The sequence below is a fragment of the Lissotriton vulgaris genome, chromosome 7 (genome assembly GCF_964263255.1).
Source record: "Lissotriton vulgaris chromosome 7, aLisVul1.2, whole genome shotgun sequence".
Classification (NCBI taxonomy): Eukaryota; Metazoa; Chordata; class Amphibia; order Caudata; family Salamandridae; genus Lissotriton; species Lissotriton vulgaris.
Window position 1 is genome coordinate 1,526,198,770 of NC_141695.1, and position 17,706 is coordinate 1,526,216,475.

The 17,706-nt window shown below is 45.0% G+C and overlaps 1 protein-coding gene across 2 annotated transcripts in view; it reads left to right on the forward strand.

Moving 5' to 3' along the window:
• Window positions 1-11,409, forward strand: part of ATP2A1 (ATPase sarcoplasmic/endoplasmic reticulum Ca2+ transporting 1) — a 49,024-nt gene extending 37,615 nt beyond the window's left edge. Inside the window, exons 20-23 of one of the 2 annotated variants that reach the window (XM_086932397.1) lie at window positions 863-980; window positions 3,200-3,317; window positions 5,658-5,703; window positions 10,482-11,409. In XM_086932397.1, the coding sequence (XP_086788523.1) occupies window positions 863-980; window positions 3,200-3,317; window positions 5,658-5,662 (241 nt within the window). In that variant the 3' untranslated portion in view covers window positions 5,663-5,703; window positions 10,482-11,409. The remainder of the gene's footprint in view (window positions 1-862; window positions 981-3,199; window positions 3,318-5,657; window positions 5,704-10,481) is intronic. The other variant, XM_086932396.1, reaches the window with a different exon arrangement.
• Window positions 11,410-17,706: the final 6,297 nt, after the last annotated feature.

A 17,706-nucleotide genomic window follows, 5' to 3' on the forward strand; every position in this document is an offset into this window, starting at 1 on the left:
TACGGTACAGCATTAGGTATACAGGTCCAAGCACTGTTTGGGGGGAGGACATCTAGAATATATGGTTCAGTGCATACATTCATTAGAGTAACAGTTTATGCCTAGTGCAGTAGGCGAAATAATCAAGGACAGAGCTTACAAGTACTTCTGCGAGTTGACAGTAGCAACCAGGTGCGTGAAGGAAAAAATGGATAATGTAAGTGGGTAAGTGCACACAATGATCACATCTTTATCCGGCACATTAAGAGTCCTCCAAAGCAGGAGCACTGGCGAGCGTCTATTGCTGCATGCCACTGCTACAGTTCACCTACCCTTGATAGCTTTACAAAGGTTTTCTACCCATCTCACCTTTCTGAAACTGCAGTCTGCAAGAAACTGTTGTCTACCGTTGCCCTAATAATGTCCTATGCAGTCACATACCCCATTTAAGTCACTGTGAGGGCATGAGGACATGATTTTAGCAGCTTAACATTCATGCTGTGGATAGCAGGATGGATGTACGTCGTTACAACGCATGCTTTTACAACGCATGCCTTTACGATGCAACTTTTACAACGCAAGTCGTTACAACGACTTGCGTTAGGGGGCGCTGGATAGTGAAGAGTTTGATTTACTGTTCCAACTCCAGTCCCCGTGGATAGTAAGGAAGGTGTTGGATAGTAAATTAAAACTATTCCCTATCCTAGAGTGCCCCCCCAGAGCAAGTCGTTGTAATGACTTACATTGTAATGGTTGCGTCGTAAAGGTACTGCGTTGTAAAAGTTGCGTTGTAAACGCTGTTCACCTAGCAGGATTGTGTTAGATACAGCAGGTGGTTCTAGCTCTGTGAATTACTTCCCTTCTTTTCCTTTCTCTCTAACAGCTTGTCAGAGAACCAGTCTCTAATTAGGATGCCACCATGGGTAAACATCTGGCTACTGGGATCTATCTGTCTCTCCATGTCCCTCCACTTCCTGATCCTCTACGTCGATCCTCTGCCTGTAAGTACTGACTAACCATATAATCCAGCCTAACAGCAAACTAATCCCACTTTCCTTCACCAGGTTGGTGTAGCAAAGTGTCACAGGTAGTCCATTAGGTGCCGATAGTCACCTCTCACACTAGAAGATGGTCCTGCAGAGAGCTTAAAAGTGTGACACAGTCCATCTAATATAGAATCCTACTGTTGTGGGTGTGTTAGTCTCAGGAGCTATACATTGAATACACCACTTCGTATCCACTGACTTAATTAGTGCGGTGCTCTCGAGAAGGGAAGACACACCCTTCTACCCCCAATTATCAATCAAAAGATTGAAACAACAATTCACCACATTCAAGGTACATGCTAATACAATCAAAACAGTAATTCGTAGTTATTTTTTTTAGAAAAAAAATGCTGTTATTCTTGTTCTTCTTTGTGTTCTTTTATTTATTTTTTAGCCATATGCCAACGCGTTTCATCGCAGTGAGAGTGTTACCCTTACGAGTTCCTCAGGGCTCTAGACCTCCTGTGTAAGCGTATCTCCGGCCCGATCGATACACTTACACAAGAGGTCTGGAAACACTGGAGGCAATTTAAAATCAGGACCCGGAGGAAATTGTAGTTTTCCTTTTAAGTTCTCGTTAAAATTTCGAGGGATCAACGTGCTTGCATACCTTATGTGGTGGATATTACCACTGGGTAGCTCACTTTGAAGTCCTGATCCTATACTTTTAATTGGTTGGATTACGCTGAATAGCGATTGTAGAATCATTTAAATTCTAGCAGCCCTGAGGAAGTCGTAATACTCCAGCTGAGACAAAACGCGTTGCAGTATGGCTAAAAAAAAAAAAAGAACACAAAGAGAAACAAGAATACCAGCATTTTTTTTTTTTTTTTTCTTAAAAATAACTATGAGTTACTGTTTTGATTGTATTAGAGTGTGCCTTGAATGTGGTGAATTACAGCCCATCTAACAGTCTCAGGAGAGGGCTATTTTTAAGTGATGTGAGAGCTAGATTACAAATATCTCCAAATGCTTTGCCTCTCCGATCATCCTTTAGATGCAAATGTGGTCATTTGGGGCCAGGTTTACAAAGATGTGATGCAGCGCAATATAGCAGGATGACTTGCTGTGCTGGACCACATGGAGATGGCAGGAATGTACCGTGTCTTCTCAGATATTGCACATTCCTGTTCTCTCCCTGCGCTGCAGCACACAGTGCAGCCTAGAGTCAATGCAGGCACCCTTGCACCATGTTGAAAAGGTGCCTGAGTTACAGGTAGGATTGGTTTGTGCAGGAAGGGGCACCTTCCTGCTCAAAAACAATCCTTACAGGCTTTTTCCTAATCCTGCGTCTGCTGTAGCATGAAGCACCTACAAATAGAGGAAAAAATAAGACTAAAAACGTATTTCTTCTCTTTGTACCTCCCCTGGGATGGCATAACTGTTTGACAAATTCAAAGGTTTACTATTGGCAGTTAATCTGGGAATGCACCAACATCCATGGGTGGATGAGTAGAGAAAGGCGGCTCTGTGTGGCATAGTAAATCGTATTTAAGGCTTGCATTGCCTTTGCGTCACCTTACGTGACACAAAGACAACACAATCCTTTTGTGAATCTGGTACTTGGTGTGGTTTCGGATTGGTTCAATTCCTCTATTAAAAAAAGTGGCATGCTCCCTTCCTGGAGTCTGAGTTGTCTTTCCTATAAGGGTCGATAAATAAATATGATGATGAAATTACACTATTTACATAAGACATTGTTTGTGACCTAACTAAAACGTTGTCATCTCTGCTACTGGCCCAACTGAGTTTCTTTTTGTTTTACATAATACCGGCATTCAGGGAGGTGGGAATAGATTATCTTCTGGAGTACAATCTTATTTCTAAGCTTGTCATATTGCTGTTTTGCCATTCCTATAGAATGAGATTTTTTTTCCACCAGACCCCATTCAACCACCCATCTGATTCCTATCTTTTTCTCCTTGGTGATAAGCCTTCACCCTATTGATATACTCTTGACTGTGACTCTCGCGACAGGTAGACAAGCTTTTATTGTTTTTTCAGTCTCCATTGACTTTTGATCACCAGTAGGGACCAACAGTTACACTATGTCATTTCCTATCCCATTCTCACTTTGTGATCTGCTATGTGGTTGCCATCTGTCTTCTACTCTGCTCTGGCTGTATCTTTTTTATGCCAAGACTCATTGTATCTCTTCCTCAATGTTCTTCTAGATGATCTTTAAGCTCACCCCTCTGGACGTTACTCAGTGGTTGGTTGTCGTTAAGATTTCCATTCCTGTCATCCTCCTGGATGAACTTCTGAAGTTCATCGCTCGTAATTACCTTGACGGTGAGTTGTGTTCGGTCTATCTGTCTGTCTGTCACTCTTTTTCTCTATTTGCCCTTCTCTATTTTCTCTTTCTTTGAGGTTCTTGGAAAAAAGTCTTCCTTGTATATTCCTCTAGACGTTTGAAGAGATTGTTGATCCTGATTCCTTGCTGGTCGTTTGAGCAGGGTGTGACTCCTTGCCAGAGTCCCTTGCACACCATTCTTGGATGACAGCTTCACTGGGCTCTAACCAGACATGCTTTTAATATGCTAGCTGTCACATTAACTGTAAAATCTCTTAACATCATGTCTAATCTTAACAGAACCCCAATGCTTCAATCCAGATCTGGGCAGAAATTCAAATTGTGAACACAAAATATGTGGTGGTTTTGGAACCTCAGATTTTTTACAAGGGCACATTTTCCAGGGAAAACCTAGCAGAATATGCCCTTAGAAAACAGCACAGAATTCAGAAAAACATACAGAAATTGGTGTGGAAAAACTAGGCAATACCACACCTAGAAATTACTGCATCCCACTGTGCGATAATATTGGTTCAGGAGTCCTCCAAAACTTATAATGAGGACTAAAGAGGGTTTCTTGTGCATCAATCATTTACCCTATTTTAGCTTAACAACTTTTGAGATGGAAGAGGGGAGAGGTGGCTGTTACAAAAAAACGGGATTTCTTTGTCAGCAGTCTGCCTCTGAGGAGATAAATCTATTCTTAACTGGAAGAAGACAGAGAGGAGTGGGTTGCAAGTGCACATGCATTCTTGTGGAAAGACCTGCAGAGTATGCACTTAGGGGTATGTTTATGAGTCCCTTGCGCTGCCAGAGCATCACTTTTTGTGACGCTGCGGTGGCGTAAATCTTGAAATCATATCTATACGGCCACACAAAGCCACTTTGCATGGTTTTGAATGGCCTCATAGATATGGTGTAAGGCAAGGCAGCGCAGATCGCTGCGTTGCCTTACTCTTCGCTCGCGATGCGTTCCATGGGCATTGTGCTGGGTGTTCCCATGCAACACCCATGGATTTTGATGCTTCCCCATATTAAAAAACTATTTAAACCTGGGGATGCGCCAAAACCTAACGCCTCCCGAGGTGAGGAGTAATGATAAGAAATAACTTTATTTCTACTTTTTTATTCCTCTTTTCATGTGTTGCATTCTGCAGCACACATAGAAAGAGGAAAACTCCTCTCAGGATTGTTTTTGTGCAGGAAGGTGTCCCTTCCTGCACAAAAACAATCCTGCCGACAACACAGGCACCCTTGCACATGGTGCAAGAGTGTATGTGTTGGGGCAAGGCTGCTGAAATGACGCCACCGCTGAGGGAAAGGACAGGAATGCAAGATATTGGATACATACGGTGTATTCCTGCCCTTTCACTTTGACATAGGGCAGCACAGCAAGGTGACGTCAAAACCTCATAAATGAGGCCATTAATGTGTTATGTGATCTGCTCATTCATGTCCCTATAATTAGTTAATAATGGAGTTTCACCGAATAAGCTTCTTACGCCCTCATTGTAATTGTTACACAAAAAACTGGATGTGGCGCAAACAGTGTTTGTACCCAATTCTGGTCTAAGTATGTGTGCAGTAATATCGCACACACGATTCCCACTACGTGCATTGGGAAAAAGGGTCGCAGTTAGTGAAAATGTGAGTCATTCAAGTGTGGAAACTCTGGTTCCTCACATTATCAGTCATTTGGAAATGGACAACTCAGGATTCAGCTGTTAAAGTGCTCTGGGGACAAACCGATCAAATATATTCAAAAGTCTTCTGGATTACTACATTCTTTAGCTTTTGCTTTGTCATCTCCGAGAGGGTTTGGCAGACTTTGGGAAACCATTAAAGTTCTTTATTAACCCCTTCACTGCAGCAGCTATTCCGCCGCAGTGCTAAGGGGGGAGGGCGGCTGAGCGGCGGGCGCATGCTGGTGACGGAAACCGCTCCGTCACCAGCGTCGGTTGCGCTGTGCTCATGACGGAGCAGTTCCGTCGCGGCCCCGCCCGCTCAATAGAACGCTCAGCGCAGGCGCGGAATCCGCGCCACGCAGGTGTGCCAAGGGGGCCATGACGGAACCGCTCCGTCATCAGCACAGCGTGACCGCGGCTGATGACGGAGCGATTCCGTCATCAGCAGGGGAGGGGTTAATGCTGGTTCAAGGATTTTTTTGTTTCACGCCATGACCTGAGCTAATTGGTGGTGTAGGGGCTGAGCCAGCTGAGACATACGAAATAGGGATATCATTCATGATTTTTATATTTATTCCTGTGTCGTGTAGTAATTTCTAACAATCACTTTTTTATTCTGACAATAACAATTCATTATCATTTTCTCCATTGTAGCATAAGTGTTTACCCCTCCATGCCTCCTTGCTCCCGTCTCACACAGGTATCCCATATCCTGCTACTAAAAATCTGAGATGCATGACTCCTTGTGCACTTTATGTACCTCGTCTGCATGCACATGCTTTTCCCTTTGCATTGTTCATCATTCATGGCCCATGCACTTTCGTTTTCTGTTATTGTTACGAGTACCGCTCGTTCTTGTGCCACACATTTCCTGTTCTTGTTTGTACAGCCTTTACCTTAACTATTGTACTGCCATGTTCTGTTAGTGAAATTCCTGTCTCAATAAAAGGGAGCGTCCCAACTTCTCCAGGAGACAGGGTTCCTTATGCAGTCAATGTATCTGCAGAAAAGATCTCTTGGAGAAATCGACACAAGCTTATATCTCACACTCCACTTTCTTCACCGGCAAACACTCCTTAGTATCTAAGGAGTCTAAAAGGGGACCCAAAAGGCAATTATAAAAATCAATTCAATGAAACAGTCAATAAAAAGCAATTGTACAATTATATAAAATTCTAAAAAACATTCTGACTTTCTGATAAAATGTTGCACATAATTGCACAAAACTGTTATATCAAGAGAGACAACAACCAAGAAATACACATTTGTCATTGCAACTGTGTTAATGTAAAGGAATCAGTAAAATAAGAGTATTTAGGCATTATTCCACTTATAATTCCTTGTACCTCAAATTTAACAAAACAGCAGAGGGGGCATTGATGTGTTTCGGTTGCAAAACAGTGTAGGACCACCTTCTTCAGGCAAACAATAATAATTATGTCCCTCTAAGTGAAAATGCAGTGTACGCCTATTTCTATAAAGGTTAGGTACACTGATGACCGAAAAGGGCTGGTTGTTGTAAGATGGTCCTCAATTACTTATGTGAGACTTTTTTATTCTGTTGCTCCCTTAAGTGTTGGACCCTGTAATGCTAGATACCAATACTGCTGTGATATTTACGTGAATATTGTGTGGGAAATTGCCCTTCACTTTTTCACTAGAGAGCGTAATTCCTGTAGGAATGGGCATATCCTAACAATGATGAACAGATTGTCTTTTTTGGTCCAAAGTAAATAAAAGATTCTATATCAGGGATTCCAGCTTAAAATTTCGGGACATGGTAATGAGGGCTAAACAGCCCTCCAAATCTTTCATGGTGCCTACAACCGCACCTATAGCATTTCCATCAGTTATGGTATTTTTAGGCATCCATGATATCGGTGTCCCACTTCCTCCTTCAATTTCACGTTCACATGAATTTTCTATGCCGTCCCTTTCCGATGGCTGATCAAATGTGATCTTTTTCTAGCAACTTAACGCTCACCTGCTAATCCTCTAATGTCTAACCCACACTTGCCCCTTCTAGAAAGTAGTTCACACCAAATGCTAGTACAATTTGAAATGTGTATTAGACTGAAGGAATCAGTTGGAGAGACACTGCAGGGAAATAGTAATTGCTGACGATTAACAAATACCAAGTGCTGGTGAGACCCTAGATAGTGGTCACCTAAGAGTTATGCTAGACCTTTTTAGGTCGAGTCTAAACAGCGCTTGCGCTGTCAGGCGATCTATTGTAGGTATTTTGTGGAAGTATGATTCATCCCATGCCTTGGATTTTCTTTTTGGATTGTCCTTCAAAAATCCGAGCCTGCAAATGGCTAATGGTGACTGTATGTCCCACCTTTTTGTAAAAGCTCACACCCATGGAGTATTGCCCGGGAGCCAACATCAGCGCGCAAGGTGGCAGTTGGTGCGTGCCTTCATCTTACTATTTCTCCTTTTAGACACTTCATTTCCAACTTTCTAATATTGAGAAGGGATTGCCTATTTCACAAAAATATAGACAATCATCAAACTCTATAATTACCTCTTTGAACATATTGAGCCTCATTTGTGCAGGCAAAGTCTGACGAAGGATCCACTGAGACAACAACTTCCATTTTTGCAGCCAGCAGCTGGAGTGTGAAGAGAGAACAAACTTTTCAGTGGTGTCAGATGCAAAGATGCACCTAAATTCAAGGGGTCTTGTCAACCAGAAGGTCCTTGTGCTGCTACTGGAAGGGCCATGTAGCGGACAAGAGCTGGTGGAGAATATTCGACCCCCTTCATATCAGATGGGAAGACTTCCCCGGAGCTTGTGTGTCATTGATTATGAGGAGGCAGAGCTGAAGCTGTTCAACCCCTCCCAGCCTGGCCCACACTGCGGCTTCCTCCCTCTCCCACTACAGCTATTTTTTCTTCCCTGGACCGGAAACAAGCATCCTGTTAGGGGATGATGGACGGAGTGTTGAACATTGCAAGCAGACGTGGGTCCCTTGCTCACTTTGCCACTGGATTCAAGCTAGCCTAGCTGATGACGGCTTATTACCCGGAAACCGGCCCCAGGATGCTTGTTTCTGGTCCAGGGAAAACATGGCTTGGCAGCTGGGGCTGCTCTGTTCCCATGTGGCACAGGGTCAGACTGATTTGCATATGGCCATGTCTGAACTGGGGTAGCGGAGTGAGCAAAAGAATGATAATTAATTAAACCCAGATCAGTTGACTGGGGGTGAGTGCTAGCAATGTTCAACACTCCGTCCATCAACCCCTTTGGTTTTGGTTTGTGTAGGTGAGTTGTTGAGCGTGAGAGTGTCAGCTTGTGCAAGTGTATACTATGTTTTCAGTGTGCCTGTCCTATTTTGCATGATTTTGTGTAGCATACATATATGCTTCAATCAGCATTTGTCATCCTGTATTTGAGAACGAGTGAGTCAGGCGGTTATATGTGGACACTTTGCCAATTGTGCATTTGGTGTCAGACCCTATACACAAGTCTATGTTTAATTGTGTAAGTGACAGAGTGTCAGACACCATGCATATGTGTGGAAAGTATCAGATTGTGCGTTGAAAAGTGTCACTGGTATTGTGACTATTTCAGATTGTGTGCCAAGCACCAGGACTGTGATTCATCAAAACCCCAGCCGGAAAGCGCTATTTTCTTTCTGTGCCAGTTAGAGCTCAGCCGCACTTTTATAGGGCTGTGAGGGCACCTTTGAATCTCTGCTAGTTGTTTTTTAATATCTGTGATATATTTGAGTTCCCTGCCATCCTTCCATACCCAAATTCATCAAATAAGACAACGCCAAGAACACACACATCACTGGGAGCACTAGCGAGCCTATGCGCCGATGTCATGTCGCTTTTCCTTTGAGAACAAAGTATTTTGAGCCATAAGGACTGGGTAGCAGTGAGTTGCAAATCAGTTTCAATCCTTAAATGTGACATATACCAGAATTTTAATCACCCACCAAAAAGCTGCTTACGGCCCAAAGTTTGGGAAACGCTGCTTTACGCCAAATCCTCACCTTCCTGTGTCTCCTCAATCCAAAGTGCAGCATTGATGGTTTCTCATCCAATGTGAATTCAGACATGATTTAACATGTGATACCCTGAGAATATTCTACCTCTTTCTTTCCTTTGACCCTCTCCTAATCTCTGCATATGTGAGCGGCTACTCATCCTTGGTTGTTAAGGAATAGCCCTCAGGACCATTAGATCAGTGATAGTGGAACATCATAGCACTAGCGTCACCAGACGAAAAAGTTCAGAGTAAATGGGCATGCTTCTTTCTAAAGAGTCAACCAATGTATGCTAGTCACTGTCGCACTCTTTGACGTTTTACAAGAAAGGTAACATATTCATTATCCCCTGTAGTTTACAAGAGTACATCCAGCCTAAAAAGATGCCATACAGGTCATGCGATCTTATTTTTAACATGTGCTGAAATACTAATCCATAACCTGACACGCCACGTAGTACCACTTTATGCGGCTATGAGGAAAACCCTTTGCTCAAACCCCTTTAGCGAAAAGGTATCCTGCGGAAGATGTTGCAGTGCCAGAAGATGTAGCTTTGCCCAAGTTCCTGCCAGCTCCCCTTCTACTCTAGAAATATTGAGAACCATGTATTGGCATCTCTGTTGTCTGTGAGGGCAAGATGTCCAGCATCACATTCATTTCTATGTGTTTCCGGTCTTCTGTGGCTCTTGCCAGTTCTGTTGATTGTTTCCAAGAAGTCCGTTTGTGGTCTTGAAGCCACCTAGGTGACAGCGGGTCTTGTCATGGATAGTTATCATTGCCAGTTTCCATTGCTGACGTTGCCTGTGGAATGTATGAGTGAAGATGGTCAAAATGCATCACTTTTAAAGCACATTAGCTTTCTGTGACAGTGTCTTGTTTTCAGGACGGTTGAATGCTAGTGCCACATTTTCTGTGCCGTGTTGAATGAGTTGTACAACGTGTATCTCATGAGAGTGTTAGTCCCATACAGATTGGTGAAGTTGCATGTAAGAGAATCAGTAACAACGAAGAAAGCGTATTCATCCATATAAGCCTCAAATGTAGAGAAAAAGCCCTCTGGCACTCTATGTACAACTATTTACCTTATGTAACCAATAGGATGAATGCAATCTGAAAGCTAGTGCTGCTGTTTAAGGACTGAGAGTGTATGTCCATGATATATGAGGATAAATTTGCTTTCTCCGCATGAAATTGTTTGATCGGTTTATCCTAATTGATAGCTGTGCTGACTGAGTTCTGAAACCTGTAAGATCTGTGTACCAGAATGTTTGCCTTCTCAAGCATGACCCTGTGAGATCCTTGTAACCCGAAGATAGTTGTCTACATAGGCATTCTCTTGTATAGGCAGCATTATTTTTATACTTTTAAAGAGTTTCAATTGAGGATTCAAATTCATTGCAATTACAAAAATATTGCCTGCACACATGCTTCTCTCATAACCCACTGGCCCTAACATCTCTTTTTCTCTCTCTGTCTTTAGGTAAACAACTATAAATACCTGCACAATCCAGGAACCCACGTTACCGCCCGAAGTACAGACTACAATCTTATCCCAACCCTTCCCCTGTCCCTAGGTCCCCTACTTCTCACCCATCCTCTACAGACCCAACGCAAGTCTCACCACATCGCTGTCTGACCTACGACAAGTACAGTGACTCCCTTGCTTGATGGCCTCAACCATGGGGGCGTTCCCTGGGACAGTAGCAAAGGGCCCCCTGATTATGTTCCTTTCCATAAGGATGCCAGAAGGGGCTCTGCAGTTTTGGCCCCTAGGTATGTTCAGGGAAGTTCAATAAGGGGGAGGGCTCTGGTGTAGCTACTTGGAGTTTTCCCAGATGACACTGGAAGAGGCAGCCCGCCTCTCAGAACCCTGGATGTTTCTCAGGCATGTGGGAAGGGTTCTTTCGCCTTAAGGCCCTGTGGTTTCATAAGGATCTTTGCTGGGGCTCCCTCAATCACTCTTGGGAGGTTATCGCATTTTATATTTCTTTTATTCTGCTTTTGTAAATTATTTTGAGCTGCGAGTCTGTCTAACGTCAAACCTCCCAAAACCTGGTTTGTTTCCTCTCTGTTACTTGCCCCTCCCCACTCATTTCCTCTGGTCCTCCGTCCCACATAATCCGGCTCTGTCCGGCCTAGTGGCCCAGAAAAGAATCCATCCCACTATGCACCGGTCTCTTAAACGTCCTTCTCTGCATCCAACGTATCAAGCAGAAACCGGCAGGGTGGGCGTGATGCAATGTTTTGTGAATTTTCTTTTTTCTAAAAAAAACAAATCGCAAAAATGGAAAAACCGTTCATGATAAAAGACAGGCTTCATAAGACGATGCCAAACAACAACGCAATGTAAAAAGATCTCTTCTAGCTGCCTATTTATTGAATAATAAAGGTTACAATTCTTAACTGTGCTTGTATTGTCAAATCCAGCTTGTCTTTTTACTCTGGCTCACAAGTGTTGGAGGAGTGGCTATTTCTATGCAAAGTGTGTGTGATGCTGGTTTGCAGAGTATCGATCTGGGTTCAGATTGACCTCTTCGGGGAGACCTAATACGTTCCTCTCAGACACGTATTTATTATCAGGTTCTATGCAGTGGTTACATTGTAAAAACATCACATATTATTTTAGTAAGTGGAGAGATCCGAATATTTTTTATTAGGAACCCATGGCCAGTGTGGCCAAATGCCAGGGTTTCTAAAAATAAAAAAGTTGCAAAGCCTTGATTATACTTCATGCCTCTTTCCTCCCTCACCCTACACTTTCCACCCCTTCATATCACTAAGGTGGGTTGTCTGCTTTCTGCCATTGTCGCAGCCATCCCTTCTTTCTGTTACCTCTTTTAGCTCTATTTCCTACTTTTCTCTCCCTTGATGCAAGACTGATGATGAAAAAAAAGCATCGGTGATCAAACATGAAAGTAGTGCCTACTACCAGAAATCACTGGCATGGTTTAAAGTACTGGTTCTGGACAAATGGTGGCTTGAGTCACAAAGAACAGCAGCTGATACATGCTAACATTTAAGAACAGGAAGTTGGTGATTTTGAAAAAAGAGGCAGGACAATGTATTTTCCCTCATGACCTGCATAGAGATTAAGACAGTTTTAAGTGCGATAAAGCTTTAAATAAAGACAGGGCATGATTCACAATCGTAATTTAATATATATAGGGCTTACTACCCCTGATGAGCCAGTGAAGTGCTCTGTGTTGAGTAGCAGGCTACTCTCGAACCCACAGTTAATTGTTATTCTAGAGGTTATGGGCCATATGTATCAACACATTTCCCCATAGACACAGAATGGGCAAAGCCCTTTGATACATCTGGCCCTATAAGTAATTGTTGGTGTTTGCGATTCATATTCTGCTCTCAAGGAATCTCTTCCATCTTTTTTACTACAGTTTTCTTGTGGTAGATCAAAGTAATAGGAATTAAATATGATCATTAGTGGGGGGAGGGGAGGTGGAGGTATGTGAGTTTGTGCGGCAGGTAGGTGGGGTAAAGACTAGGCAAGAGTAGATTAAGCACTGTTAGTCTGCTGGGATATATTGTCAATAAAAAGGTGTGATCTGTGACATGAGGTGTGCAATTTGCAGCAGTGCAATACAAGAGAGTGAGGCAGATAATCATGCAACTTAAAGTAGGCTATACTCAGAGAGAGTTGGCATGCAACGGATTGAAGGGAAGGAGAGGGTCATTCAACAGAAAGAAAGGTGAGGAAAATAATCAATTGTTTTAAGTCAAGGGCAATGTTTCGTGCATGGTTTTAAGAATATATTACGAGACAGCTTTTTAAGATAGCATGCAACCTAAGGATGCATAACTGTAGAAAGAATCAACTACATTACAGGTCTCCATTATATGATTCCCATTATGAGATGCAAACTACGGAGAAGGGCCCCAAAAATACACTGTCATAAACATCTTTTTATTTTAATAGGTTGTTGGCGTTCAGGATATATAACTATTTAATGCAGGGCCGAACTGGCTGTTGCGGGCACGGGCGTTTCCCCGGTGGGCGACCAGGGTAAGGCCGGTTTTGGATCCCTGAGGGGCCGTTTTTGTAACAGGGGCAGGTTTTGCAGCGTAGCTGCAATATTAACCCCTTGTACCAAAAGCGGCAGTGGTGAGACGGGAGTGGTGCTTTCAAGTAGCACCTCCCCCCCTCCCGGAGCCGACCAAGCTGTTTCAAAGGACCTGCTCTGATTACCAGCCTGGCCGTGATTTGGAACCTGCAGAACAAACTATTGTGAGAAGTTGGACTGATGTATGATGTCCACAATTCTGTGGGCACCTTGTATCAGTCCAAACAATCACTTATGGTGGTGGTTGTAAGTCAACCTTAAAAAGACAAGCAATCCTAGGGGTAGCATGGACTAAGCAGCCTTCAGGCTAAACTCAAGAGGGCATGTGAAGCCAGCTGTTTTACCATATGCAATCCTGTAATATCAAATGAAAGGACACCACACAAGTTATATATTATAAAAATATATGTATTTATTCTCAGAATAATCCCATGTACTCTTTATGAGTATAGAAGCACAAGCGTTTAAACAAAAGCACAATATAACGTATGAAAGTTGCACATTTATGGATGAGGCTGGTGGCCACTCAAACCATATATCAAAAAAGTGGTATAAGTATCACTAATCGAACAGTGGTAAGGCCTGGGGCCTTGGGAATCGCTGGGACTACACTGGACTAACAGCAGTTAGGACGGGAGTAGCCTGCGGGATTCTGGTGCAGCGCTAAAAGCACAAGCATGCACCAATGCAAAGTCAATGGTGCGTAAAAGTTATCGAGTTACAGTTTTAGGAGTCTTCCGACTGGACTAGAAATACAAAACTTTAGACTTAGACACTAGAGGTGTAAATCACTACAGGAGCACCGGCGTTCAAGAGTTACCTCACCCACAGGAAGCGGGTGCACAGGTGCAAAGTTGTGTCCGGTTACGTCGTGTAGATCTATGGAGCCTGGAGATGAAGATGCTGCAGGCGGCCAGAAGAGAAGTGTCCGGTGTGATCCAAGGGTGGATCGAAGATGTAGAGTACCTGAAAGCAGAGGGGACAGAGTCTGGGTCACTCAGCAGTGACCAGGGTGGAACCAGGAAGGAACCAGGCAATGTCGGGCGCAATCAGGTGGTTGTTGAGAAGCTTGTCTCCACTGCCACGTGCACTCTGGGGCACCAAGGATGTCCAGGAGTGGATCACGAGCTGTCCCACAAAGGTTCTCGCTGTCGGCGGTGTCAGCTTCCGGATAGGAGTTAACAAGTCATGGCAAGTGCAACCCACGCAGGATTCGAAGATCGCTTCTTACTCCGACCAGCAAGGTCAGAGCGGGTGTTCCTTTTCAGGGGAGTGAGGGCCTGTTAGGAGCAACCAGACTAGCAGTGTAAATTTAAAGGTTCATCAGTACTGGGGCCGCTAGCCAACGGGCAAACGACCGGACCAATGCGTCAAGCAGGAAAATGCAAAGGGGCCCCACACAGCACTCAGTGAGTTTGGAGGGGAGAGCTTTGGTGCGAAAGCTGCTCGGGGCTGGGGCTTCTCAAACCCCAATGCATAGCATCAAGGAAGCCTTGGGAGCTGCACGGTCAGTACTTCGTAGTTTTTCCAAGATGGCCGGCCCCACGCTTCAGGTTGCCTCCACGGGTCTCAAATTCGCTGGGACTGTGGATCGGGCTGTTGGAAGGCAGGAAAGCTGGGTCTTGTTGATCTTTGTTGCTCGATTTCTGGCGGGAACTGCAACACAGCAAATGGTGACGCGATGGATGGTGCCTGTTTGCACAGGGTGGTCACTCCTTGACCACAAGGGAGATTCTTCAGTCTTCCACGTTGAGTGGGATGTCGAAGGGTCCAGAGTTTCGTTTCTTAAGTTTCAGTCAGGATAATCTGATGTGCAGTAGCACAGCTCCTACCTTTATTCCAAATCAAGAGGCTGGATTACCTGCTAGGTCCCTCCTATGGGTGGGACCCAGGAAGGGGGTGGTTACACCCCTTTCCCTTTGTCCAGTTTCGCGCCACGACTGGGGCTGGAGTGCACCAGAGCCGGTTTGACTGAATTTTGCATGGGACACCTTGTGTGCCCCAGGCAGTGTCTAGTTTCTTTCAACCCTCCCTGCTCCAATCCGCTATCTCCTGTCTGGGGTGGTGTAGCACCTCCCTGTGACAGGAAACCCTTGGTCCAGGCCTCCCCTGCCAAGTTTCAGTCAGCAGCAGGAGGCCAGACTTGTGTCGGGGCAGCAACATCCATTTTGTGATGCTGAGGCTCTGGTTAGGATTAACCGCGTTTTAGCAAAGTAACATGTCTTCTCCCTCCATAAGGGTGGAATGCTACCCCCGTCACCAGGACTGGCGAGGGGGTAGTATTCCATAGCGTATGACACCTTACAGAACATGTTTTGATAAAGCCAAACCAAAGTTAGCAAGTAACCGCGAGGATTATAATGCACTTAAGAGTATATGGTATGGCATTATCCCGGAACAGCAAGGGAGTTGGTCCCGACAGCTGCAGACAGGCTCAGCTCATGCTAGAGCACCATCTCACATAAAACCAAGCACTCTGCCTCAAGGATTGTTAAGGCCTGCCATAGGAGTGACTGATAGGTATCTATGTGTCCAGATATAGCTATAATATATCTAAGCAAGGTGTGATTACACCACCTTGCCCCAGCTGAGTGATCAGCCAGTTGTGTCGATTTAAGTACCAGCCAGGGGTGGCATAAGGTATGCTGCAGCCCCTGGTAGGCTTGGATGCAGCTATGCCCTGGGCACCTAAAGTGCACTGTACAGGGGCTGATAAGGTGTCCAGTACCAAATTGGTTATGCACCTAGGGTGCATGGAGTCCATTTTACAGAGAGAGCAGATAGCCTGGGACTCTGATTAGCAGGGTCCCAGGCCAACTAAGTCGAAAACCAGCTAAACACAAGGCAAAAAATCTGGGGTAACCATAGTCAGGTATCCACCTTCCTACATAACCCCCCCCCCCCCCCAAACGAAAGGAGATAAGGCTATCCTTGACCAGGTAAGCCTATATTGCTTAAGTGGCCATATAAGGAAGTACCTGCACTTGCATGGTTACCCCCTGTCTCATGGTCCACTAAGCAATCCCTCGCCCAAGGGGTATCAGAGGGTCTCCACCATAGGGAATCACTACCTGTGGTGTGTTCTGGCAAAGTAAAAGGCTGGGGCTGAGATTGAGTACTGAAGTGAGGCTCCACTAATGTAGGGGTCAGCTTCCTCCAATCAGCTTCCACCATTTGTGCCTTTCTTTCCTTGACTGAGTTGCACTTTATTCCCTCAGGGGCAACCTCTGGCTGCCTACAGCAGGAGGCTGGGTCCCTTTGGTTGGCTTACTGGAGGGACAGGTCAGGTTTGGGGCCTTGGGGTCCCAGGTTTGGCTGTGCCCAACAGTGTCCATTGGGGGGAGGTCCCTAACTAGTGGTAAGGGGGATCCCTCAGGAATTTTTAAAGTTTTCACCTTGCTAGGGCTGCTAGCTTTGGTGCCCCTAATCTGCTGATGGGGGTGCTTTATTTGACAGGGGGCCCTTTGGGGCTCACTGACCTTCTTGACCTCTGCAGCCCTGGGCTGGCTAAGGCAAGGTAGAGAGGGGCATGTTACCTGCTCCAGACTGGGTCCCACTTTGGAAGGGTCCACTGACATCAGGGGCTCTGTCAGGCTAGGCCTGACTACCTCCGGGGCAGTTTCTTCACAAGGGGTAAGATCAGTTCCTTGAGGAGGCTGATCCTTTCCTAATGTCTGGTGGGAGGGAGATTTCTCTTCCTCCTCAATGATCTTTGTTTGTGTGGAGTGATCCATAGTTTCAGGCTTCACAACACATGAACCAGTTTGAGTTTGGGCTGTGGCCATCACAGCCCCACTAACCTTTTCAGGAAGGGACTCGGTTTGGGTATGGGCTGTTACCATAACAGCTCTGATAACTTGTTCAGGGAAAGAATCTGTTTGAGATGGGGCTGAGACTAGCACAGCCCTACCAACCTTTTCAGGAAGGACATCTTGGACTGGGGCTGTGGCCATCACAGCCCCACTAACCTTTCCATGGAGATTTACCATTCTAGAATGGGTTTCTTGTTCAACCTCAGCCCAGGCTGAGATTTCTAAATCATTCCCAAGTAGACAATCTAAAGGCAAGTTTGGGGACACTGCCACTCTCTTTGGGCCAGTGACACCTCCCCAGCTGAGATTTACCACTGCCATGGGATGATTTTTCTGCACTCCATCAATGTTTGTCACCTGGTATGTGGCACCAGGTAAAAGTTGCCTTGAGGGGACTAGATTCTCATTCACCATAGTGAGACTAGCCCCTGTTTCTCTATAGGCCTCAACTTTTTGACCATTGATGTGGGGCTCCTGTCTGTACTTGCTCAAAGTGTTTGGGCAAGCAGTGAAGTTGGCAAACCCCATGCCATTTTCACAGACAAGAGTAGCTGTGGTGGGGGACCTGGTTAAGCCAGAGTCCACCTGTGTTCCAAAAGTAAACCCAGCCAAATTCTTGGGGGTGCTCCCACCACCTGGGGGATTACTCCTAATAGTAACAGGAGGTGTTGGAGCTTTACTTGGAGAAATATTTTCTTTATTACTATTCTTTGGACAACAGCTGTCTGTTTTCCAGTGGCCAGTCTGCTTACAGGCATGGCAGAAATGTTTCTTTTGGGTAGAGGAGTTGTTTTGGGACCCACCCCCATCCTTG